Consider the following 27,657-nt stretch of genomic DNA (forward strand, 5'->3'; position numbering starts at 1 on the left):
ACAAGGGGAGCGTTAGGGAAGCTCCTGAAGGCGGGAGGTTGGCATGATGATGATGATGATGATGAGAGAGGGAGTGGGCGGGGCTTGAAGCCGTCCCTCCCAGGATGCTTTGCGCGCGCGAGCGAGGCAGCCAGTGAGGCGCCCTGGCACGAGGGCTCCCGGGCGGCGGTGAAGAGGTGAGAGAGCGGCCGTTGAAGGGGGGCGGGGCCGGGGCCCAGTTTGAAAACGCGAACGTTCCAAGGGCGAGGGAGGGGCACAAGATGGTGGCGTCTCCTCAGAAGGAGGCAGCAGGGCATGCTCTTCAAGGCAGTGGCTCACCCCCAGACTACTGTGCCCGGCTTTAAGGGAATTTTGGACTTCCGCTCCCAGAAGTCCCTAGCACTGGGCCAGGGCACTTGAAACTAGTGGCCTTAAACTGGGTGGTTTCTACGCAGCCAAGTACACATGCATTCAGCAACAACAACAACAACAACAAATCCCCCAAACGGCGATACCTTTATGGGGACAACCAATATACACAAAATATACTATATATATATATACACACACACACACACACACATATATATACATATATATGCTATATACACACACAAAATATACAATACACACACACGCATATATATACATATATAGACTATATACACACGCACACACACAGTATACAATATATACAAAATATGCATGGCTGAGGCTTCTGGGAGCTGGTGTCCAGTATAATAATAACAAATAATAATAAAACCTTTATTTATATTCTCTGTCAAGGAATGTCTCCTAAAGGGCACAGTTTGGGGACCACTGCTCTGGTTGAGACCATGAAAGGAGGGTGCCTCGCCACAAACACAGGTCCAAAATCCCCAGATACCTTTGTGAAGGGCAACCGTACAAAATGCAAAATGTATATTTTGTGTACATTGGTTGTCCCCATAAAGGTATCACCATCTTGGGGTGGCTTTTTTTTAATGTAGTTGTACTTGGCTAAGTGGAAATAAAGCAGTTTGAGGCCACTTTAACTGCCCTGGCCCAATGCTAGGGAATCCTGGGAACTGTGGTGAATTTTGAGACGTTTAGCCACCTTTGTCAGAACGCTCTGGAGCCACAAATAGCAATGAGCAAGGACATTGTGATAGCATACCACTCATCCATGCACTTAAGCACTCCCTAAGCGGTTTACAAAGTGTGAGCTAAAGTGTAACAATTCATTACCATTCCCAGGATTCCCTAGCCTTGAGCCAAGGCAGTTAAAGCAGTCTCAAACTGGATCATTTTCTTCAGTGTGTTTTGGACCCTGGTCAACACGGCCACCACAGTGTTGTACAGTAACACCCCAAATCCCCAAAACGGCAATAAGTTTATTATTGTTGTGTGCCTTTAAGTCATTTCTGACTTGTGGCGACCCTATTGTATATGTTCTATATTGTACATACTATATATGGGATTTTCTTGGCAAGTTTCTTCAGAAGGGGTTTACCATTGCCGTCCTCTGAGGCTGAGAGAGTCGCTCCCATTGGGTTTACATGGCCGAGCTGGGATTTGAAACCTGCTCTCCAGAGTCGTAGTCCAACACTCAGATTGCTGCGCCACGCTGGCTCCTTTTCGCCTTTATTGGGCCACCCAAAATGCATGTGCATGTGTATTGCTGTTTGGGGAATTTGGGAAGTTATTGCTGTACTTTGCTATATTTTGCTGTACATTTATTTGTACTTTGCTGTATGACTGACACAGCCACCTCAGGATGTATACAGTATCATGCGTCAATGCCAGGATATGTTCACTGCCATGTGTCAATGCCAGCTTTTGTATATATGTGTGTGTTTGTGTGTGTATTTTCCCCAGCAGGACTCCTGCACCTTAAAAGCTTAGATGTTGTGAGCAGAAATCCAGCAAGGAGAGCTTTACAAGTCATTTACCAGTGTGGTAAACTGGTTACTTACCAGTGTTACCAGTGTGTTTGTCGTGACAAGGAATCGCAGATGCGTACTGTGTTATATCCATTCATTACACAACTGGCAAACATTCAATATCACATCTTCCTTTCTCTTCCTCCATCACTGTGTTTTCATGCTTCACCTGCCAATTTTTTGCCTACCGTATGTTTGCTTAAGGACGGGTAGAGGGACAGGAGGGGTGTTCGTAAAGGTTATTACATAAAAACCCAAAGGGAACTCCATATTGCTTCCTTCTCTAACTCTCCTTCCACTCCCATTGGCATTTTGTTCTTCCTGCTTTGGATTTTAGATTTGAAGCTTCACAGAGATGGTTGTTGGTCTCTTGTACTCTGTAAAGCCTGATGGTTGTGTTACGTAAATGTATTAATATGATGGAGTGATGGCTATTAAAAACCTGGAAAGAGAAGAAATCAGCTGTGAAATGTTAAAAATCTGGCTGACAGAGAATGGGTTGGGTAAAGAAGCTGGGAAGCACATTACAGTATGTCTTCAGTAAGAACAAGAACTAGACTTTAAAATTAAAATTATCATGCACAGGGGGTTATTTAAGAAGGTGTGAGAAGATCTGAATGCTAAAAATGGAATGAAGAGAAAGTGGAAGCAGTTGCAGCTGTTCCTTTTTAGCTGTACACTTATCCCTCCACATTTGCAGCTTTGACTTCTGCAGATTTGATTATTCACAGATTTTATTAATATGTTCTCCAGGAATTTCTAGGTCCTCCAGCACAACTCTATGGTCAACTTTAACCAAAAGTCGCACTGAAGGACCTAGAGATTCCTAGAGAAAACACTCCACTGGGCATTTGTAGCTCCTCCACCGCAATTCAGTGTCTGCCAGATGTTGACCACATAGTTGCACTGGAGGATCCAGAGATTCCTAGAGATGTGTTCTCTCAGGGAAAAACATAGTGTTTTAGTTATTTGTGGTTTTTCCACATTCATGGGGGTTCTGTGCCCTAACCCAGCAAATGTGGAGGGACAAGCGTACTTCGTTTATTCGCTTGTGAGCTGTGAATCCCTGTGGTGGGAGAATACTGTAGCGGGATATAAGTTAAATATAAGTAATTAATCAATTGCAGGGATGGATTGTTGAAGCAACCGTGAGGATAGATCCAGGCTTTGATCGGTATGGATAAGAAAAGGTCAGGAATTGTTTATGTAGCTGTAATCAAATACCTTTCAGGTGAAAAATAGCTTTTGAGGTGGGGAAATGAAGAGGAAACAGAATAACCTTGCAAATAAGTTTATTAGAAATGTGTACCTCTATGTGACTGTGTTAGTCACTTTTAGCCTAAAATGCAAATTAAAGACAACCTTTTGTCACACTTCTGTATTTGATTGATTCCTGCTGATTCCTGCATGACATTGCCAGGTGGATATTTACAATCCTGGGCTGGAAAGAGAAGTTGCAAGGTCTTACAAGCAACATAGTTTGCTGCTACATTGGTGGGATTAGTGTGGGGTCGATTTGTCCTGAAGCAACAGGGATCGAATCCAAGCCAGCAGACTCGATGATCAGCTTGGCACATCTCTGTGAAATCAGTAGTGTGACAACGTAAACAGAATGATGTAGCCACAAAAATAACTTTAAAGTATCCATTGTAATATTCAGTATCACAGTATACAGTACATGTGTTTTTATCGTACTAAGACTCTATCCAATAAGGACTGCTTTACACATTACAGTATTATATCTGTCGTAGAGACAAAAATGGCATAAGTACAGTGGTGCCTCGGGTTACGAAATTAATTCGTTCTGCCGCCGCTTTCGTAACCCGAAAAGCATTCGCAAGCCGAAATGCCATAGGCGCTAATGGGGAAAAACCGCGATTTCGTGCGAAAAAGCGCCGAAAAGCACCAAAATTTTCTTCGTAACCCAAAATAACCTTCGTAACCTGGAACAGTTATTTCCTATGGGATTTTTTCGTATCCCGGAAATTTCGTAACGTGGGTATTTCGTATCCCGGGGTACCACTGTACTTGGAAAGTCATGTACTGTAATCTGCTTCTGTCAGCAAAATGCAGTTGGCCTTCCCTACCTATATTGAGCATGCATATGATAGCAAACCTGGGCTTATTGTCATGCTGAGTGTGAAATGATCCGTAGCCAATAAATTGTTCATGTCATAAAACTAACTTTGTGACACTCATTTCAAGATTTAGAAAGTAAAGGAATATGCATGTGGCTCTTTGATTTTGTTATTGTTAACTGCCTTCGAGTCGATCTTGACTCATGGTGACCCTATGGATGAGACATCTCCAAGACCCCCTGTCCTCCACTGCTCTGCTTAATTCCTACAACTCCATAAAACCCATGACCTCCTTATTAGAGTCCATCCATCTGGCATGTGGCGTTCCTCTCTTCCTACTTCCCTCCACCTTTCCCAGCATTAATGTCTTTTCCATTGAGTCCTTCCTTCTCATGGTGTGTCTGAAGTACGACAGCCTCAGTTTTGTCATCTTGGCTTCCAGGGAGGTTTCTGGCTTGATCTGTTCTAGGACCCATTTGATGTCCATCTGGCTGTCCATAGGATCCTCAGCACTCTTCTGCACCACATCTCAAATTAATTGCCTTTCTTCCTATCATCTTTCTGAACTGTCCAGCTCTCACATCCATACATGGTAATAGGAAACACAATGACTTGTATGATTCTAACTTTTGTGCTGAGTTTTTGATATTGGCCTCTACATAGTCTCATTTCCCCCCTCTCTGCTGCTTCTACCAGTAAACTTTAAGATTTTCCCCTCCACCCAGTGCTTGGTTTTCCATTCAACAGTTGTCAAATGCATACATCCCTGAACAGACCTTTTCCTCACTTGCTCCTTCTTTGGTCTTGGCTTTAGTCTTGCCACCTACTACGTTAGTTCCTCACTGCCTTCTCTCTCTCTCTACATTTTTTTTTTTGCGCTCTTTCTCCATCTTCTCTAGTCTAACCCTTTTCCAACTATTGCCACCTGAATCCTGCCATTTGGGGAGAGGCAGGATGACCTGATGTCCTAACCGCAAAGGGGGACAAAACAATGCAAAATGTAGAATGTTCAAGGAAAATGTAGGACACTACAAAATAAAAGCTAGAAATGCTGATATAAATATAAATTCATGCTTCTTAGTCATGCTCAAAATGGAGGACATTTTGAAATTCCTTCTGGACAGAAGGCTGAAATGAAGGATATATCCAGGAAATGGCAGGTGTCTGGTCACCCTGGGGAGAGGGGCCGTATCTCATACGCCTTCCGAATGTTAAGGACTGCAATTTTCCTAAACTTCTGTTAGTTTGCCTACTGGTTGGGGATAATAGAGGATGTGGTCGGAAACCTAAGTTATGACTCCTAGGCTAGAGGATTCTTTATCACTGGGCTGTGATCATAGAATTTATTTCTATCTCCAACAGGTGTTCATTTACTTTCAAGAGTATGTTCTGTTTTCACTTTTAAGAGTTCATTGTGCCTTGGCCACAGTGGCTGGTGAGAGTCCTTCTGGATTCCAGCTGCCACTGCCCTGGACTTTGAGAGCATCCCCTTTTCTTTGTGTTTCCTGTGTTACTTAAATGGTAAGCCAGAGGGTAGGAAGCTGTCAAATGAGCAACTTGTAAGCCTCTCTGAGACTCTCTTTGAACGGTGGGATGTGAATACTCAAAATAAAATAAGGAGAAAATTGTTCTACTATGTAGCACAGTTCTGAGCATAGCATTCAAATAGCATTTCCCAGAATGTTGTAGTGACTTGGTGTTGGACTACAACCACCATAGATCAGGATTTGAATCTCCACTTAATCATGGAAATGCACATCTCGCTCTTAAGAGGAGGGAAATGACAAACCTTCTCTGGATAAATCTTGCCCAGAAAACCCTATGACAAGGTTGCTACCCAGTTTCCCTGAAAATAAGACATACCCATAAAATAAGCCGTTGCTGGCTTTCTAAGCATTTGCACAATATAAGCCATATCCCCAAAATAAGACATAGTGATAGGCCCAGCATGGAACAGAAGGGGGCTGGAAGGGAGCGGAAAGAATGGGGCCAATGGTTCTAAAGGAAATGGCATCGCAAGAAATTCAGGATGGAATTCTGAGTTTGGAGAGTTATGATGATGTTCCAGAAGAAGATGACTTAGCTATATTTGAATGAATGAATAAATAAATAAATAAATAAGACATCCCCTGAAAATAAGCCATAGTGTGTCTTCTTGAGGAAAAATAAATATAAGACAGTGTCTTATTTTCTGTGAAACACGGTATTAGTTGGAGTTGGCCTGAAGACACAGAAGAAGTGGGAGTCATGTGAATGGACTTGGCAAGAAAGAGTATGTGAATTAGAGATTGCTTGTTAAAAGCAATATTCACTGACTCATCTATTCATTATCTTAGTGAATGATGATTTCCTTTTTTGCTAGCGTTGGAAAACTAGCCTGTTGATTGAGCCATATTTACAGATTTTCAGAACAACAAAAATTGTGTGCTGATAGTTGTCCTTGTGAATATGTATTTATGAAATGTAGGAAAGAGTACAGCGCCAAGTACAGTGAGTGCTTCAGATGGAGCCAGAAGAGGTGGTGGGGTAGGTGGAGGCAAGAAAAAGAAAGCCTGTATGAAAGCAGTCATGACAGATCAGAGACAGAATAATAACTAGAAGAGATGCTGTTTGCAAGCTTTTGAAAATGTGGACAAGCAGATGGGTGAGTGGGGGGAAATACTGCGATGTCAAAATGATGAAAATTCAGGGAGGATGCATTTAGGACAGAGTTTGATACAATATGTACAGACATTCCTTTGTATAGACTTTGTACATATGTACAGACTTTGCTTTGCAAGCCAGAAAATGTATGGACAGAGACTAGTTTAAAAAATTTGTGCTATTGTGTAATTTCTTTTAAACTAAGTGCTGATAAGCTCTCTCATAAAGCCTTCTTTGTGATCATTACAGAATGACAGAAGACTGAACAGACAATGGGCTGTACATACCCTGATGGCATTTTGTGCATGGAGACATGTTGCTTGCTATGGCATCTGAGACCGAAAAGGCCCATGCTCTTCTCCAGTCATTCAGCACAGCCTCTATTATTTCAAGCCTAGGACTGGGGATTTTCTGCTTTGTAGCGGATAGATTTCTACAATTTTCTTTCATTCAGCAAAATGACTGGTTGCGGGCACTATCTGATAACACTGTGCATGGTGTTGTGGGATTCTGGTCGTGGGCAATAGTGATTGGACTCAAGAAGAAAAGTGACTTAACAGAAGTCTTGTTAGCTGGTTTCCTCTCATCTGTAATTGACATGGATCACTTTGTTTTAGCTGGTTCTCTTTCATTAAAGGTAAGTAAAACCACAGATAATGAACTGAATTGTTTGGAATCTGAAGGAGTTTCTTCTTATGAACCAGGAACTTGTTTGGTTTTAATGCTATTTTGGATCTCTGCTTTGATCATAAGCAAGTTTACCATCCATTTGGTATCAAATGAAAAAAATGGAGCATGTGCAATCCTGGAGGCAGATATGGGTATTGGATGGGTTAGTTTGGATTACCATAGTGTGCTCTGAATGTGGATTCCTAAAAAGTGCTCAGAAACTTCATTTGGCTCAAAATGCTGTAGCCAGATTGTTAACTGGAGCTGGGTACAGAGAGCATAAAATGCCTTTGTTGGCAACAGTTCCCCTGGCTGCCGGACCGGTCCCTTTCTGGGTACAGTTCAAGGTGCTATTGATGACCAATAAAAATCTACATGGCTTGGGTTCAGGCTCTTTGATGGACCTTATCTCTTATATGAGCCTGTTTGAGCTCTTAATATCCTCAGGAGAGGCCCTTCTCTCTTTTCCACTACCTCTCAGGCTTGTTTGGTGGGAACAAGGGAATAGCTGCTTCCAAACTTTGGAACTCGCTCCCTAGGAAGGCTAGGATGGCTCCATTCTTGCTTTCCTTTCTCTAGCAAATCAAAACATTCCTGTTCTACCACATTTTTAAAAACTTACTGTCATGTGCTCTGTCTTTTAATTAATATTAAAGTTTTTTAACACTACATAGTGTTGATTTTTTTAAAGAACTTTGGCCGTTTTTACTGATTTTAAAGGTTTTTAATCTGTACTGTTTTAATAATTTATAAGCTTCCTTGAATCCTATTATTGGGGAGAATGCAGAATATGCACAAATAAAATCTATCTGCGTGTTCACTTACAATGACATCTGTTCACTTACAATGACCTCATGAATTTCATAGGATTTTCATAGGTAAGGAATACTCAGACATGGTTTTGCCAGTTGTTTCCTCTGAAATATACCCTACAGCACCTGGTATTTGTTGGCAGTCCAAGTTAGCTTCTGTCTCCCACGAAAGTCTCCTTTCATGTGTTCCACCATGAAGAACTGAAATGAGATGCAGGAGGAAAAGACATCACCATATGCAACATATAACACTGTTGAACAGCTTTTAGTGTCAGGCAGTTCTTCCTAATGTTTAGGTGGAATCTTTTCCCCAGTAGTTTGAATCCACTGATCTCTGTGTTAGTTTCTAGAGCAGCAGAAATCAAGCTCTCTCCTTCAATGTGACCTCCTTTCAAATATTTAAACATGAGTATCTCTTAACCTGTTCTTCTCTAGGCTAAACATACTAAGCTTCCTAAGCCGCTTCTCATAGTGCATGGCTTTCAGACCTTTTACAATTTTAGTCGCCCTCCTCTGGACACAAGTCCAGTTTGTCATTGTGTTGATGCAGCCTAGGATCATACTGGCTTTTTAAGCTGCTGCATCAGACTGTTGATTCATGTTCGTCTACTAAGACTTAGATCCCTTTCATGTGTACTGTCAAGCCAGGTGTCCCCCATCCTGTATCTGTGCATTTATTTATTTTTTCTGCCTAAATGTAGAATCTTACATTTCTCCCTGTTGAAATTCATTATGTTACTTTTAGTCAAGCTCTCTTAATATGTTAAGTCATCTTTAACCCTGATCCTGTCCTCTGGGGGTACAGTGGTACCTCGGGATACGAAATACCCAGGTTACGAAATTTTCAGGATAAAATCCCATAGGAAATCATTGTTCCGGGTTACGAATGTTTTTTCGGGATACGAAGAAAATTTTTGGTGCTTTTTTCGGCTTTTTCGCACGAAACGCGGCTTTTCCCCATTAGCGCCTATGGCAATTCGGCTTACGAAGGCTTTTCGGGTTACGAAAGCGGTGGCGGAACGAATTAATTTCGTAACCCGAGGCACCACTGGCTACCCCTCCTATTTTTGTGCAGTCTGCAAATTTGATAAGCATACCCTCTATTCTTTCATCCAAGTAATTTACAAAGATATTGAGCAGCACTGGGCCCAAGAGTGGGCCCTTTGTCACCCCACAAGACACATCTCCAGGATGCAGAGGAGCCGTTGCTGAGCACCCTTTGGGTTTGACTGTTCCACCAATTACAAATCCATCTAGCAGTTGCTTTGTCTAGCCCACATTTTACCAGAATATCATGGGAGACTTTCCTAGAATCATAGAATCATAGAGTTGGAAGAGACCACTAGGGCCATCCAGTCCAACCCCCTGCCATGCAGGAAATCCAAATCAAAGCATCCCTGACAGATGGCCATCCAGCCTCTGTTTAAAGACCTCCAAGGAAGGAGACTCTATCACCCTCCGAGGGAGTGCATTCCATTGTCGAACAGCCCTTACTGTCAGGAAGTTCCTCCTAATGTTCAGGTGGAATCTCTTTTCCTGCAGCTTGCATCCATTGTTCCGGGTCCTGTTCTCTGGAGCAGCAGAAAACAAGCTTGCTCCCTCTTCAATATGACATCCCTTCAAATATTTAAACAGGGCGATCATATCACCTCTTAACCTTCTTTTCTCCAGGCTAAACATCCCCAGCTCCCTAAGTTGTTCCTCATAGGGCATGGTTTCCAGACCTTTCACCATTTTTGTCGCCCTCCTTTGGACACGCTCCAGTTTCTCAATGTCCTTTCTGAATTGTGGCGCCCAGAACTGGACACAATATTCTAGGTGGGGCCTGACCAGAGCAGAATACAGTGGCACTATTACTTCTCTTGATCTAGACACTATACTTCTATTGATGCAGCCTAAAATAGCATTGGCCTTTTTAGCTGCCGCATCACACTGTTCACTCATGTTCAACTTGTGGTCTACTTGGACTCCTAGATCCCTTTCACACGTAGTTTCATTCAGCCAGGTGTCACCCATTCTATATCTGTGCATTTTATTTTTCCGCCCTAAGTGCAATACCTTACATTTCTCCGTGTTGAATTTCATTTTGTTAGCTTTGGCCCAGCTTTCTAGTCTATTCAGGTCATTTTGAATGTTGATCCTGTCCTCTGGGGTATTAGCTATTCCCCCTAATTTGGTATCATCTGCAAATTTGATAAGTATGCTTCCAATTCTGTCATCCAGGTCATTGATAAAGATGTTGAATAGCACTGGGCCCAGGACAGAGCCCTGTGGGACCCCACTGGTCACTTTTCTCCAGGATGAAAAGGAGCCATTGTTGAGCACCCTTTGGGTTCGGCCGGTCAACCAATTACAGATCCATTTAACAGTTCCTTTGTCTAGCCCACATTTTACAAGCTTGTTTGCAAGAATGTCATGGGGAACTTTGTCAAAGGCCTTACTGAAATCAAGATATACTATATCCACAGCATTCCCTTCATCTACCAAGCTGGTAATTTTATCAAAGAAAGAGATTAGGTTTGTCTGGCATGACTTGTTTCTCTGAAACCCATGTTGACTTTTTGTGATTATGGCATTGCTTTCTAGATGTTCACAGACTCTCTGTTTAATGATCTGCTCCAGAATCTTTCCTAGTACTGATGTCAGACTAACTGGACGATAATTGTTGGGATCCTCTTTTTTCCCCTTTTTGAAGATGGGGACAACGTTTGCCCTCCGCCAGTCTGCTGGGATCTCTCCTGTTTTCCAGGAGTTTTCAAAGATTATTGCCAATGTCTCCGATATTACATTTGCCAGTTCTTTTAATACCCTTGGATGGAGTTCATCTGGTCCTGGAGACTTAAATTCATTTAGATTAATAAGGTGTTCCTCTACTATCTCTTTACTTATTCTGTGCTGAAATTCCCCTATTCTGTCCTCTGCTCCATTATCCTCAGGTTGAGCACCCTTTGCCTTTTCTGAGAAGACTGTGGCAAAGAAGGTGTTGAGTAATTCTGCCTTTTCTCTGTCTTCTGTTAGCATTTTGCCATCTTCTCCACGCAGTGGCCCTACCGTTTCCTTCTTCTTCCTTTTGCTGCGGACATATCCAAAAAAGCCCTTTTTATTGTTCTTAACCTCTCTAGCAAGCCTGAGTTCATTCTGCGCTTTAGCTTTTCTGACTTTACCCCTACACATGCCTGCTATTTCTTTGAATTCCTTTTTTGTGATTTCCCCCTTTTTCCATTTCTTATACATGTTCCGTTTCAAACTTAGCTCGGTTGAAAGTTCCTTAGTCATCCATCCTGGTTTCTTGAGACACCTCCCGTTTTTCTTTCTCACTGGAACTGTTTGAAATTGTGCCTTCAGTATCTCCCTTTTGAGAAAGTCCCATCCGTCCTGAACTCCTTTATCTTTTAGTATTTCTGACCATGGAATTGCCCTCAATACTTCTCTAAGTTTACTGAAATCCGCTCTCCTAAAGTCTAGGATGCGTGTCTGACTATGCCTGGCTTCTCCTTTCCACTGTATTACAAACTCCAGGAGAACATGGTCACTTCCACCTAATGATCCCACCACTTGCACCCCATTAACCAAGTCATCCTTGTTGGTTAGGATCAGATCTAAAATAGCTGACCCCCTTGTTGCCTCTTCCACCTTTTGGACCATAAATTGTCTTCCAGGCAAGTGAGGAATTTGCTAGGCCTTGAGGATTTTGCTGAGTTTGACTTCCAACAAATATCAGGATAGTTGAAGTCGCCCATCACTACTACATCTCTCTTTTCTGACTGTGTGGTCATCTGTTCTAGAAAGATATCATCCAATTCCTCAGTCTGACTTGGGGGTCTGTAGTAGACTCCCACCGTAACATCCTTGTTGTTTCCCTCCCCTTTAATTTTTACCCAGATGCTCTCCACCTGGCTTCCATGATTGATGTCCTGGATCTCTTCACTGGTGTAAATATCTCTGACATATAGTGCTATTCTTCCTCCTTTCTTGTTTGGCCTATTTCTCTTTAAAAGGTTATACCCCTCTATTTCCACATTCCAATCATGAGACTCATCCCACCAGGTTTCAGTGATGCCTATTATATCATATTTGCTTTGTTGTACTAGGAGTTTGAGTTCATCTTGCTTATTTCCCATGCTCTGTGCATTAGTGTAGAGACATCGCAGACCATGGTTCCCTTTTACTTGCTGCCTGTGCAAGTTTTTTTTGCCTCCCACTGTTGGGTCCTTGCACTTTTTTTCTTGTTTCCTCTATGTCAGTTTGACTATTTTCGCCATCCCTTTCGCCTTCCTTAATATTGTCTCCCTTCCCCTCGGAACTCAGTTTAAAGCCCTCCTGATCAAGTTCTTGAGACTGTTGGCAAAAACATTTCTTCCAACTGGCGTGAGATGCAACCTGTCTGTTGCAAGAAGTCCCTCCTCGTGGAACCGCAGCCCATGATTGAAGAATCCAAATCCTTCTCGGCGGCACCATCTGCGAAGCCAGTTGTTCACATCCGCTATTTTCCTCTCCCTTCCTGGACCATGCCCTTCAACTGGCAGAAGAGACGAGATGACAACCTGTACATCCATTCCTTTCAGCTTCCTACCAAGCGCCTCATAATCTCTTTTGATGTTCTGAAGGCTGTGTCTTGCAGTATCATTAGTTCCCACGTGGACCAAAAGGAAGGGGTATTTGTCAGTAGGCTTGACCAGTCTTGTCAGCCTCTCTGTCACATCACGGATCTTTGCACCTGGAAGACAACACACCTCTCGAGACATCTTGTCAGGCCTACAAATCACTGCTTCTGTACCCCTGAGCAAGGAGTCCCCCACTATGACCACACGCCTCCTCTGAGGCTTAGCAGTGACTGTTCCCTCGGGTGGGACTCTCAGGCTCCCCTGCTCTGTCCCTGAAGTTTGTCCATGCTGCTCTTCTTCATCCTCCTTGATAAGGGAAAGAGCTTCGAATCGATTCTCTAGCTGCAAGCTCCCAGAACAATTCCTTCTTGGCTTACTTCTCTTTGTGACATTCCTCCAGCTGTCTGCCTCCTGTGTATGGCAAGTGACCTCTTCCACCCTAGCATCTTCCTCTGCATGGTACTCATCCAAGATGGTTAGTTCTATTGTGTCCAGGAAATCCTCTTGTTCCCTAATATGCTGAAGTGTAGCTACTCTTGACTCCAGCTGCTGCACTTTCTCCTCCAAGAGTGCTACCAACTTGCACTTGGTGCATGTGAAGTTCTCGACTTCTGTGGGCAAGAAGAGAAACATCCCACAAGAGTTGCAGGTGACTACAGCTGATCCCTCGTTGTCCATACTGCAAAGTCTTTAGTAACGACTATAACAGTCAATCTACTGGGAATACTTCTTTAAAGGAATGTACTGGCTGCTATCTGATACTTAAAGGCAAGGTTCTATTTCAATATCTGATTCTAACCTGATGCCACTTGAGTAGAGTTGTTGAGTTAAAGAAAACTAAAACTAAAAGTTGGTATATAAAGCTAGTCTTCTAGCTCCGCCCCCTTGTGACTCACAGATGTGACTCACAGAAGCTCCACCCCTTCAGCAACGAGCACACGGTCTCAAGCACACGGTCTCAAAATGGCTGCCAAGCAGCTCCTCTCCTTCTCCTCTCTCTGGCCGGACTCAAACGCCTTCCTGAAATCAAGATATGCTACATCCACAACATTCCCTTCATCTACCAAACATTATTTTATCGAAATGGGAGATAAGATTAGTCTAGTATGACTTGTTTTTGAGAAACTAATATTGACTTTTAGTGAACACAGCATTGCTTTCTACATGCTTACAGACTATCTGTTTAATGATCTGCTGTAGAATCTTTCTTGGTATGGATGTAAGATGGATTGGGTGATAATTGTTTGGATCTTCTCTGTTTTTTGAAGATGGGGACAACATTTTCCCTCCTGGGACTTCTTCTGTTTTCTGAGAATTCTCAAAGTTTATTGGCAGTGGTTCTGAGATTACCTCTGTCAGTTCCTTTAATAATCGTAGATGTAGTTCATCTGGCCATGGAGACTTGAATTTTCTCTTTTTCTATTCTGCATTGCATTTCCCCTGCTGCATCATCTTTTCCATTTTTGCCTGTTTTCCTTTTCAGAGAAGACCAAGTCAAAGAAAATGTTAAGTAGTTCTGCGTTTTCTCTGTTCCCTTTTGGCATTTAGCTATCTTCCCATTGCAGTGGCCCTACCATTTCTTTGTTCTTCCTTTTGCTATGGACATAACTGAAAAAGCCCTTTAAAATGATTTTAGACTCTCTAGCAAGCCTGAGCTTGTCCTGCACTTTAGCTTTTTTGATTTTCTCCCTAAATGTGCTGGCTATTTGTTTGAAATTCTCTTTGGTGATTTTCCTCCCTTTTACATTTTTTATAATGTCCTATTTAAATCTTAGTTCAGTTGAATGTGCTTTAGACATCCATCCTGGTTTCATTAGACACCTCCCATTTTTCCTCCTCGTTGGAACTGTTTCAAATTGCGCCTTCAATATTTCACTTTTAAGAAACTCCCATCTATCATGAACTCCCTTTTCTTTTAGTATTCCTGATCACAAGATGACACCAGTGTTTCCCTAAGTTTACTGAAATCAGCCTTCTTAAAGGGCGCCCTAGAGATCACTTTGAGGTCATGATTACAAACATGTTGTTAATACATAACCTCAAAGAAAAAGACCCCCCCCACCTCATTTTATGTGTACATTTGGTGATAAAAGAGAAATAAAGGTTGAAATTAAGAACCCTACATGGAAAAAATGGTCTACAATTAGATTCCTTATGAAGTCTGCCATCTACTGGGAAAAAGATGAAAAGAAACAGCTTTAATATCTCATGTTTTCGTAAAACAAGACAAGATGGATCTCCTAAGCCAAAGTCCGATACACAGTTAACTCACACTATTTTGTATTTTCCTTTCATAAGCATTCTCTTATATATAAACACTCACAAAAATAAGCAAAGCAAACCAGCAAAAACTAAATAACCTTCCAATAACAAGAGAGTTATAGAACATATTATGCCAGTTTTATTATCTTAGTAAAACAATTAGGATGAACTATGATTTTTAATACAAGATGCAACTGACAATGTCTACCTCTGCTACGCAAGTTGGACAAAGACAAAATCAAAATCAAATCTTATGCAGGAGGAATGTGGTTTCTAACGATGGGGGAAAGGAAAATGAAAAAAGTACAAAAGAAAGAACTATCAAGGATTTTTTTAAGTTAGAAAAAGGGAGGAAAGACATTTGAGAAAGGATTAGAGTTTAGAAGAATGTTTGAAAAAGTGATCTCTTTCAGGAGCTCTGAGACAAGTCCCCATATGGAACACTGTTGTTGCTTTTGTTGCTGTGCCTTCAAGACATATCCAAATTATGGTGACCTAAAGAGAACCTGTCATGTGGTTTTCTTGGCAAGATTTGTTCAGAGGGCTGTTTGCTGTTGACTTCCTCTGGGGCTGAGAAGGTGTGATTCACCCAAGGTCACCCAGCCAGTTTCCATGGCCGAGCAGGGAATTGAACCCCTGTCTCCAGAGTCCTAGCCCTACGCTCAAAGCACTACCCCACAAATACTGGCAACAGGGATCTTCCCATAGGAAAAGATTATGGAATGTGAAAGTTGCTGTCCATTATGCAGTACAGGTTGAATGTCCCTCGTCCAAATTGCTTGGGACCAGAAGTGAATCACAGAGCTGGAAGAGACCACAAAGGTCATCCAATCTAATCCCCTGCCATGCAGGAATACACAATCATAAATGTTTAGGATTTTTTTTTTTTTGGAATATTTTAATATACTGTTCATAATGAGTTATCTTGGAAATGGGACCCAAATCTATACATGAAATTCATTTATGTTTCGTACACCTTAAACACATAGCCTTTTATTAAGTGTGTATGTGAAACAAAGTTGGTGTATGTAGAACCACCAGAAAGCAAAGGTGTCACTATCTCAGCCATCCATTTAGACAATTTTAGAGTACATTGGGTCCTTGGTATTGGTATCCACTGGGGTTTGATTCTGAGACCCCCTGTGGATACGAAACTCGATGGACATTCAAGTCCCATTAAATACAATGGATAGTCCCATATATAAACTGGCAAAATCAAGGCTTGCTTTTTGGATTTTATATATTTTTTGAATATTTTTCACACTGTGGATGCTTCAATTGTTGAATATGCCAGGTAAACTGTATTTCTGATTTTGGATTTCCAGGTAAGGGTACTCAGGCTGTACAGTATTTCTTGTTTATTCCATAGGAAAACAGTAGCCATCCATTACAAGCACAGTCAGTGTCACACAGATCATAAGCAAGGCCTACATCAGCAGCACTGACAGACAGAAAATGAACTACTACTATGTAAGGATGCCACTTTTTCCTTTCAAATATTTTAATTTTGGTTTCCATAATGTAATGTAAGAAGTGCAACATGCAGCATTCAAAATCAACAAGATCATGGCAAAACAAAAAAAACAAAACAAAAATGAGACAATCTCATTTCAATGCAATACTGCCCCAACTGATACTTCTCAACAGAAGCTGGAACTCTTCCTGGAAGAGATAACCACACATTCAGAAAGTAGAGCTGTAGTAGTAATGGATGATTTCAACTATCCTGATATTTGTGGGAAGTCAAACTCTGCCAAGAATATACTGTAAAGTCCAACAAATTCCTCACTTGCCGTGCAGGCCATTTCATTATCCAGAAGGCAGAAGAGGCAACAAGGGGATCCTGATTTGATTGCCAACAGTGATGACCTAGTTAATGGGGTGGAATTGATTTATTTTATGTATTTGTTTTATTTATATGCAGTCTTTCTCCCAGGTCAGTGAGATCCTTAGATGGGAATGGCCATGTTCTCCTGGAGTCTGTTATACTGTGGAAAGGGAAGCCAAGTGCAGTCAGACATGCATTCTTTTCATCTTTTTCCCAGTAGATGGCAGACCTCACAAGGAATCTAATTGTAGACCATTTTTCCATGCAGGGTTCTTAATTTCGACCTTTATTTCTTTTTTATCACCAAATGTGCATCCAGAATGAGGTGTGGGGCGTTCTTTTTCTTTAAGGTTGCTATTAACAACATGTTTGTAATCATGACCTCAAAGTGATCTCTAGGGCGCCCAACAACTATGACTAAGGTTGTAACTCAAGGTTTTAGTTGCATTTCGATAGGGGAATTGTACGGTTGTAAAGTTTATAGTGATATCATCATTTTGTGGTTTTTCCGGCTAGTATGAATGACTGAAAGCAGTTTACAGTTGTTCTTAAAAATAATCTAGAAACCATGCCCTGTGAGGAGAGGCTGGAAGCTGGGTATGTTTAGCCTGGGGAAGGAAGGTTAAAGAGTGACATGATAAGCATGTTTAATCATTTGAAGGGTAGTCATATTAAGGATGGAGCATACTTGTTTTCTGCTGCTTATGAAACTAGGACACAGAGCAATGGATTCAAATGAGAAGAAAAGAGATTGTTGGTGTCCCTTCCCCCAGTTTCCATACTTCCTTCCTCCTTTCTTTGTATCAAGGATTCAATGTACAGAAAAACATTAGGAAGCACTTCCTGACAGTAAAAATTATTTGACAGTGGAATACACTCCCTTCTTCTTTGAAGGTATTTAAACAGAGTCTGGATGGCCATCTGCCAGGGGTGCTTTGATGGTGCATTCCTGCATGGCAGAATGGGATTGTACCAGATGGCCCTTGTGGCTTCTTGCAACTCTTATGATTCTGTGAATCAAGAATAGTAATTTTAAAATATCAAGCATCAAAGCAGCATTAGTAAAACTGCTTTTTCTGGACAGAGACCCATCTAGTCTGTGGGCTGTAGGAGCTCAAATACATGTCATATTGGTAACACCCATCATAAACTGTCTTTGCGTAATTAGAAGCATATTGCTTCTGATCACAGCGTCTCTACTTGCAAACTATCAATATAGGCCAGTGATCAGAAATGACACAATCGTGCTTTCAAAATTAGAAGATAACAAGTGGGGACTTGCACCAATATAATGCAATGAATTGCTGCTGTGCATTTTCTATCTAATCCTTTTGCAAGATGTGCTTGCTCTTGGATCTTGGATGGGGGTAAACAAATTGAAATTTAATCCAAACAAGACAAAGGCACATCAGGGAATAGGGACTCAGCCTATGCTGGATGGAGTTACACACACCCTGAAGACGCAGGTTCATAGCTTGGGTGTGTTCCTGGATTCAAATCTGAGCCTGAAAGCCCAGATTTCAGTAGTGGCTGGGAGTGCATTTGCACAGTTAAAGCTTGTACACCAACTGTACCCTTTTCTTGAGTCTGGCTACAGTGACATATGCCTTAGTTTCATCCTGGCTGGATTACTTTGCATGGGACAAGAGTGTTCAGAAATTTCAACTGGTCCAAAGAGCTGCAACCAGATTACTAATGGATGCTGGTTACAGGGAGCATACAGTTCCCATGTTGAACAGGTCTGCTGGCCACCAGTCCATTTCTGGGCACAATTCAAAGTGCTGATTATGACCTTTAAAGCCCTACATGGCTCAGGTTCAAGTTATTAGAAGGACTGTATTCTCCCTTATGAACCAGCATGTGCTCTGAGATCTGCAGTGTTACTGACAAAGTTGGGAGCCTTGGGTTTCCCACCAACAATGATGGTATCTCTTTGATATAGTGGGGGAAATTATTAGCTCAAAAGGAAGCCTGTGAGAGATTAGGTAATCTCTCCACTTTTGTATACCAATACCAGATTGGGTAATCTTTCCACTTTTGTATAACAGTACTCACTGCAGAGAGACTACAGTTTCAATGAATAAAAGAGTTTTATTTAGAAATGTGCAAAGGTGCACGCAAACACACAAAACTAATGCAACCTTAAGACCCACACAAGACTAACAGAAAGGAAAGGTGTGAAAGGTTGAATAGCAAGAAATCAGGGTTACAGTTACCAATCCTGAAGAGAGTTGTCCATGGAAAGCAGAGAGTGGCTCAGACAGAGTCTGAGGGCAATACAAAGAATGGAGATGTGGTTTGCAGGACAGAGCTTGGTCTGTAGCATCCTGTAGCAGCAAATTGGTTATGTGCAGGATTGATATTTATGTCCTGTTGTGCACCTTGGAGGGCAACTTAACATTCCCACAAGGTATAAACAAAGATTTTATGGTTTTCCCATGGGATTAGCAATAGGGCTCTGGAATGACTGGTGGCCTTGGAATGACAAAACATTGATAGGATTTGAGACAACCCCTGGATGGTTGTATAGGAAGGGAGAATAAAGACACAGCCAAGGGTAAGAAGGAAAAATGGTCTTTAACTACTTTGCAATGGGACTCACTCAGTCCCTGTTTAGAGAATATATGCAGAGAGCTGGAGGAGGATGAAGTAATCAGCAAACCCATTTAATCTTTATTTAGTGCTATCTAGGGCTTACATATGTCTTCAGGCCAGTGGGTCTTTCCCATGTGAAACTTCTTAGTGTTCGAAAAGTCATTGTGACCTCTTAAAACATGGCTGACACTAGATAGGAAGATATAAAAATATGAAATCACATATTCCAGCTGTAGGGGTGTAGGATATGCCAACTGCTGAAGAAGCCCTTTCCCATCACCCTCACAGGTATATCTGGTGGGAACACGGGGAAGGACCTTTTCAGGGCTTCTCCCAGGCTCTAGAACTCCCTTCTGGTACACTCCCTACTTTCTTTTTGCAGACAAGCAAAGACTTTTCTATTCCGACCGGCTTTTGATGACTAATGATATCAAACATATTACACAATGTGCTGGATGTTGCTAATTGCTGTGCTTGTTTGTGTGTATGTGTTTTAATATATGTTTTAACCTGGGTTTATTTTTTTTATAATTGTTTAATTGTTTATTAACCTTTTTATTTTGTGGATTTTAACAATGCTTTTTAATTGTTGCTTTGAGGGAGCCAACATAGTGTAGTGGTTTGAGTGTTAGACTATAATTCTGGAGATCCTTGGTTCGATTCCACATTTGGCCATGAAACCCACTGGATGACCATGGGCAGTTCACATGTTCTCAGCCTCAGGAAAAGGCAGTGACAAACCACCTCTGAATAAATCCTGCCAAGAAAGTCTCATGATAGGTTCACCTTAGGTCACCATAAGTCAGAAATGGCTTGAAGGCATTGTGATACATGCAAGTTACTTTGAATCCCAATCTGGGAAAAAGGTGGGATGGAAATACTATTATTATTATTATTATTATTATTATTATTATTATTTCATCACTACAATTTATTTTTTTAAATAAAGTTTTTGAAATGTAAGGTGTAGCCAATCTGCATGCAACTTAGTGGAACGAACGGAGAGCTTCTGTGTATAAGTAAGGGCTTGATTTAGTCTAGGAAGGGGTCTGAGTGGAATTTAATGCATTGACTTTTGCTTTAATCTTAGAGGTATTGGGATTATTTTCTGGAAATGGAAGACCATGCTGAGAGACAGTAATTTACAGCAGCACTGCATTGTCACCCACTGTTAATACTGTGCATCTAAGGTAGAGCTGGTCTGGATTTCCATTGAAAAATCCCCATACCTCACAGGCTAGAGCAAAACCCTCATTCTGTAATAGGGATATAAAATCTATATTGTAGGATTACTATATACCAGTGCTATTTAAAATAGAGGTCCACAGAATGGTGTGGGTCTATGAGACATCTGCTTTACGTCTGCAGCAACTCCCCAGAAAACTATGAGAACAGAATAACAATATGGTATAACATTGCTCCCTGACACATGGAAGGGAAAAATGCTGCTCCACTATAACAGACATCTAGGGAGACACTTGATCAGCATGGGATTAAAAACAATGGATAACATTGCAGGATGGTTTTCAGCAGCTCTTTCAATTGAACCTAAAGCCTAATATGATTTGGACAGCATAGCAGGGTTGTGATAAACCCCTTTCTCCAAATCAAACTTGCACCAAATGACTTGATTGTTTTGAAATTTGTACTGAACTTTTGCACCGGTTTTTTTTAAAGGGGCTTCACACTAAATAAGACATGAAAACAGGAGCTTTTTTCTTTGCTGTTAGGGGAGGCGAGGAGAGATACTGAAACCTGTAGGACTCCATCTACATTCAAACCTTTAATTTCTCCATTATTTTATTTCATATGATAAGTTCTCACTTCCAACCCAGGGATAATTGAAAATAGATTACCAGTGATAACAAGGCAAAGAGATGTTTCTCTAATTTTTTTGTTTTTCACCTTTTTGTCTTTCTCCAAGATACAGCATTTTGTTGTTTCTCCTCTCTCAACCATCAGTCACTATTCTGGGATTACTGTGATTCTTGCTCCTGAGCCTTTTTTAGGGAGCTCAGACCCTGTTTAGAGTTTGGGGTTTTTTTTTTTTTTAATATTTTGTATTTTTGCAAACTTTGGAGTTTCCCTGAATCTGTTTATGCATCCATCTCAGAGGGAATAGTGCCATTTTAACTACATAGCCAATATTGGATTAAAATTAGAAAAAGAATTAATTGAAACACTTGTCTAATTGTTGTGATTTTTTTTTTGTCAAGTATTTAGTTCCATCCAAATGTTCCCTTTGCATTCATTTGAATCAAGGAGCAATATTTCTAAAAAATTCCCAAGACATAAAAGAGACAGTTTAAAATTTCACTACCTCTCAAATTTAGCAGAAAACCATATGGGCCCAGCTTGATGCCGAGGTATGGGCTACTTTTCTTGACTGGTAACAAATGCCTCCCCTTCCCTTGTTCCATGTCTAATAATTCAGTAAATGGCTGAACTACCCCAGGATCAGGAATATCCCAGAACAAGAGATTATAAAGTAAGACAACAATCACAGGAATGTTATACAGAATAAAAGAGAAGCAAAGAAGTGGGGCACACTGAGAATAATGTCTGCTGAAATACGAACAGTGACTAGTTTCAGGCCTGTGTTGTCATTTCTGTCAAAATATAGATCAATGAAGTAAGTTCTAATTGTTAGATACAATATACACTGTTCTTATAATACATTTAACTTTGTGAATTGTGTGTGTGTTTTTTCCCCACTCAGGCTGCCTTGACTCTTCCACGAAGACCATTCCTTCACTGTTCCACTGTGATTCCTGTTGTGTGTCTGACGTTAAAATTTATTATGCATCTTTTCAAGCTGAAGGATTCTTGGTGCTTTCTTCCCTGGATGCTGTTTATCTCCTGGACTTCACATCATGTTCGGGATGGAATTCGTCACGGCCTATGGATCTGTCCATTTGGAAAGACTGTTCCCCTGCCTTATTGGCTTTATGTGGCAATCACGGCCTCTTTACCTCATCTCTGTTCTTTTATTATGTATTTAACAGGAACAAGAGAACTGATGTCGATAAAACATGGGATTCATATCGATGTCTGAGGACACTGTAAATGGTTGTGTTTGTGTCACCAAGATAATTCACTCGTGATATAAACTGACATCACAAAGTTTTATAACAGCAGCTTTGCTTCCTTGAAGCCACTGTTGCACAAGGTAATGTGATCAAATAATGTCCAAGTCGTCTCTTTGTTAGCATCTCCTATAGAGTTTTTTTAAATTCAAAAATTGGCTAAGTATTAAGAAGGATGAGCAGTTGATGAAAAGGATGATCCTTCCTATTGCCAGTTCATAGTGACTGAATCAATCCGTAGCTCATGAATTCTAATTTCAGGAAGCAATTATATGTTCCTCCCTTTCCAGTCTCTATATAGCTTTGGGAGAAAAGGACAGAGTCATAGAGCTGGAATCAGGAGAGGAAAAAAAATACGCTGTGGGGCATTTCAGGTGGGATTTATACTGGGCAGCAGAGACCACTGTTGTGGACATCCTCCACCTCAAATCCAATTTGAAAAAATAAAGTATTTGTTAAAGTCTTCCTTTCCTCTCTCCTATAATATCCTCCTTTACCCCTTGTCATTTTCTGCTCATAATAGTTGTATCTCTGAGCCTTGTCCTTTCTTTAACTAGTTGTCATGTCTACTGAACTGTTAACATAAAGCATAATTAAAAAGCTGCTAAGGACCATTAAATATTTATTTATTGTTTAGAAACATCCAAAAGCAGGCATCTTATACTTTGTTTAGTTAGGGGGTTAGCAACTGGAGGTCTTGGAGCCAAAGCCCTGCTCTCTGTAGAACACTACCTAACCCCTCATTTGTCAGTATGTTGGTGAAAGATATGACGGGGGAACTATGTGTCTAAAAACAAAACACAATGGGAAGCCGGGTTTTTTTGTTTGTTGAGTTGGAGAGGTCTTACATTTGTACAATGTAAAACATTTGAAATGTCTTCTGATTTTAGAGGCAAGGGCTTGGACAGAATGCAAAAGGAATAAAACAAAGTCCTGATTGTGTCACAATTATGTTTGTGGTAAAGGAATAAAGGCATTTTTGTAAGAGGTTTCACTGGTAGTATAAAAAAAAGGAACAGTAGTGGAAAGATAATGGCCCCTTGAAAGATTTTCCATTTACTGTATATGTGTTCTAGTTTTGTTTTAATTTAGTAGCATCACTGAATTTTAATATTCTTTCTGGCTTACAGAAGAATACTTAACTATGCTATTTTATTTTATTGCAACACATCAAGTGCTGCTGTTCAGTCTTGATTAATAGTTTTCTATATTTTTATCTAATAGAAATACTGATGCATGTAAAATGTAGTAACAAGTTTGTGAAAATGGAATTCAAGGTATGTTTCCCATTATTGGTAGCTTTCTGCAAGAGCACTTTTAAGTTTAAACTACTGAAGAAATCTAGTTTCCTGTTCTTTGAAAACTCTTAAATGAATCACTCTGAAATACTATGTGAAAATGTAGTGAGTGAATATTTTACAGAACGACTTTAGAAGTAGATGACAATAGAATAGTAAGTAATACATACAAAGGTAAAGAAAAGTGTTTGCAATCTTCATGCATTTTATGGCTGCTTCTAACCACATAAGTGTGACCAAAATAAAGGTAATCATTCTGCACAGCTCAAAATAGCAATGTGGGGGATGTTTGGTTATAATATTCAGAGGAACAGCGGTCATATTCCCAAATTGGGAGAATTTTAAAATGGAATAAGATGCAGATAGGTTATAGGTTCCATACTGGAAATGGTGTGTGTGCCTGTTCACTTAGGTTTTCTAATGCAGTACTATTGAAAGTTGTGGTCTGTGGCCCTGTCCCAGTCTACAAACCATTGGCTGCTGGGTCATGGAGAGTCTCCGGGGGGAAAAGAAACAGTTGTATCCAATAGGCACAAATATAATGATAAATAGTGATACCTTGCACATTAGAATTAAAAATACTTGTTTCCACATCAAATAGCTTGAGAAGCACCACTGTAATGGATATACATCTGCCTGATAAGTGGTGTTGCGCCTACTGTGTATTGTGAGATGGCATTTCTGTTACTGTCTTTATTCAGGATTTTCCGTAGATTACATATCAGTAAATCGGGGTTTTAAATGTGAATTTTTACTTGTCATTCCCAGTGGATCCACTAGTCTAGGTATGATAACATACTTGTATTATACTTGTGTTGCTAAACATTATTTTTATTCATGCATTGCTTTTCTAGCTGTGCAGTCAATATTAGCTGCATACATTTTTAGGTGCACATATTAAAATTTAATGCGTGAATTGTACAATGAGCAGAATCATTGTATAGAAAAAATGGCTCCACAGGGACATCTAGATTTCCTGTGTCTGCCACTTTTTCCCTGTATGCCTTAACATGAATTGCATGTTTTAAAATTAAAGGAAACAGTTTGTTTTTTAGTTGCTGTTAGGTTTTGCATAGCATCTGGTTCTTTCTGTATAGTTAGTGCTATCACTAAGAAAAAATGTTAAGACACAGCTTGTTGAACTCTTATTTTAGATTTAGTGATCAAAAACGTTCCAGTTTAATACATGAGCTAAAACTCATGTTTGCTCCAGTTCCACAAAACAGGAAATTGAAAAACTGAGCCTGCTGCTCTTAACAGATGTGCTGCATGATTAAGAATGATGTTGTACAATTTCACTAATTGTAGTTGTTTACATTTTACACTCCAAGGATTCTCACTATTCCTTACTCTTTCTGGCCCAAATTCAAAGAAAAAAGATAAGAGCACTGAACTCAGCAAAGGTCTCCTGGTATTGTCTTGGCCCACATTGCTTTACTGAAGCATCTTGCAGCAGTTTGTGGACATTAAAAATCTACCACAGTCCTTTCTCTGAGTAGAACACCCAGTTTATTAATACATACATCTTGTAGAATAGTATAATGATTGCAGGCTGGACCTACAGTATGCTGATCCTAAGCTAAAATTGGGGAACCTTAAAAGTTACTTATGGTCAGTTCTTACATGTGAATATGCAGTTGCTTTTTCCTACCTATCCCCATGATAGAAACTAGTGATAGGGAAGGGGGATAAAATGAGAGCATTGCCCCCAAATAATAATTCTGTTCCCCTAAATGATACTTGCCTTCAGCACCCAAATTTCTAGCGTTGCAGAAAGTGAGATACTGAAAATTGTTCACAACTATTACTATTATATACTAGATTCACATTCCCTTGGTACCTTTGGCTGTTCTGTTTCTATGGACACCTAAAGTGTATTTCTAAATGCTAAACTGAAGTTTTAACTTACTGCAATACTGGAAATTTTGGAACTGAAACAAAATTTATTGAAGGAGGCCTAATTCTTGATAGAGACAGTACTCCCCACTCACCCTGAACTGCACCCGTCATAATAATCCTCAAGAAGGTGATCGCTTAGTATATCTGCTTGGACTAGTTGATGCTAGGAGGTGGGAGCCGAAGGCAACATGTTCTTCTTTCACCGCAGATCCTTGTTTTTCATGGTCCACTATACTCAGAATATCAAGTGGTAAGCTGAGTAGGGTTTTTCCCCTTTGTGTCTAGGCCTGCTCCAGTTATTGTTAATAATGAAGAACTTAAAAATCAGGGGTTTAATGTACAGTCCAATTATCCTGTTTCCTACAATAGTCAGCCAGATGCCTACAGGAAACCCCAAATGTGGGGCAACAGATAATAACCATTTCTCACTCTTGTTCCCCAACAACTGGTATTCAGAGACATGGAGGCTTTAAACCTGGATATATTATATGACCTTCATTACTAGTAGGCACTGGTTTGGTTTTGGCTGTATGGGTTATTCTGAGAAATTGTAAAACATTTTCTTGTAATCTATTGTGTTTAAGCATATTAGCAGCAATTAAACCAAAGGAGCTCCATCTTTGATAAGAAGTGTTAAGATTTTCTGGAGATTTCTTTTATCCCAGGGATGGGGATGTGTCACCCTCCAGAGGTTGGACTGCAGTTTCCATTATCATTCACCATTGGCTAGGACTGATTGCAGTTTCATTCCAACAATATTGGGAGGGTCATAGGCCCAATTCAAACTGGCCTAAAGTGCGCCCTCGTCACATGCTAAGGGTTGACCGAGGGCGCACCACCCATATGTGCCTCACCCCAGCACGTGACGAGGGCGTCAAAATGCTGGCACCCTGTACACACGGATGCCATTATTTTGAAGCAACGGACGCGTAGCGTCCACACATCGCAGCACACTTGTGACATCCCGAGTGCACCATTGGCACACTAGGGCGTCACAAGTGTGCCGGAGAAAACCCGCTTTTTGCAGCTTCTTTTTGCTCCACGAGGGAGCCGCACGGTTTGTCCGCTGCGACTTCCTCGTGGAGCAAAGCAAGGCAGCTTGAAAGATTTTCCTTTTTGGGCGGTCTGTATCCTGCCATAGTTACTTGGCCTGTTTTATTTGGTGACAGCTGCTTCTATAGAATTAAATTGAATTTTAGTACCACCTAAAATTGGCAGGGGGCTGAATAAATGGCCCTTGCAATCTCTTTCAACTCTCTGATTCTAAAGTAACTCCATTTAAATAAATGGGGGTTTTAAAATGTTCTGCCGTGGGACTAGTGAACTCATTGTTTCTTGTGAGTTCTTGTTCTGTCTTACTGGAAGATTTAATGCATATGCTGTGCTCCATGCTGACAGATTTCATGGTGATATCCTTCTGAGATACTATAGCAAAATGAGAATTAGAAGGGGGAGCAAAATAACTGCTTAGGAACCTAGGGTAGAACAGTTCAGACTCTTTGTCCATTTAGACCTCGACTACAAATCTAGTATTGTCTGTTTTGGTTAGCAGCCATTGTCCTGGAAGTTGAGCAGACGTCTTTCCCATTCTGATCCTTTTAACTAGTGATACCAAGGATTGAATTTGGTATCCATGTAAACTGTACCCCTTCCTTCCCTTCTTCCAGACCAGAGTGACTGTTGTCAAATAGAAGACTTTAAACAAGTATTCCTAGGGCATGATTATTAACTGAATTAGTTTAAATGCTTACATAGACAATCAGACCTGAGCTGGCATTTATGTTCCCTACACTTAGGGTTGCCATAAGTCAGGACCTCCAAACCGGGACAAATGTAGGACAACATTTTCAAATGGAGGACACATTTATTTATTTTTTTAAATGGAGGACACGCGAAAAAATTTGATTTTTTAAAAAATGTTAATATAAATGCATGTTTCTTAGGCATGATCAAAATGGAGGACATTTTGGCATTATTCCTAG

The 27,657-nt window shown here is 40.7% G+C and overlaps 1 protein-coding gene across 3 annotated transcripts; it reads left to right on the forward strand.

The window, feature by feature from the left end:
• On the forward strand, positions 1 to 27,583 carry TMEM267 (transmembrane protein 267). Of its 3 annotated transcripts, XM_042450061.1 has the most exons (4): positions 1 to 176; positions 5,342 to 5,500; positions 6,872 to 7,259; positions 22,112 to 27,583. In XM_042450061.1, the coding sequence occupies exons 3-4, from the start codon at positions 6,936 to 6,938 to the stop codon at positions 22,445 to 22,447; spliced, it is 660 nt and encodes a 219-aa protein (XP_042305995.1). In that variant the 5' UTR covers positions 1 to 176; positions 5,342 to 5,500; positions 6,872 to 6,935; the 3' UTR covers positions 22,448 to 27,583. The 3 variants fall into 3 exon arrangements, with proteins under 3 accessions (XP_042305995.1, XP_042305993.1, XP_042305996.1); XM_042450059.1 differs by lacking the exon at positions 5,342 to 5,500 and having other exon boundaries at positions 2 to 176; XM_042450062.1 differs by lacking the exons at positions 1 to 176; positions 5,342 to 5,500 and adding an exon at positions 6,189 to 6,623.
• The last annotated feature ends 74 nt before the right edge of the window (positions 27,584 to 27,657 follow it).

This window comes from Sceloporus undulatus, chromosome 2 (genome assembly GCF_019175285.1).
Source record: "Sceloporus undulatus isolate JIND9_A2432 ecotype Alabama chromosome 2, SceUnd_v1.1, whole genome shotgun sequence".
Taxonomy (NCBI): domain Eukaryota; kingdom Metazoa; phylum Chordata; class Lepidosauria; order Squamata; family Phrynosomatidae; genus Sceloporus; species Sceloporus undulatus.

Excerpts from the sequence above, each read along its gene's own strand:
- TMEM267 (XM_042450061.1), top strand. The coding sequence starts at position 6,936 with ATGTTGCTTGCTATGGCATCTGAGACCGAAAAGGCCCATGCTCTTCTC. Across the intron at positions 7,260-22,111 it reads CTGGTTCTCTTTCATTAAAG|GCTGCCTTGACTCTTCCACG; the intron begins GTAAGTAAAACC and ends TTCCCCACTCAG.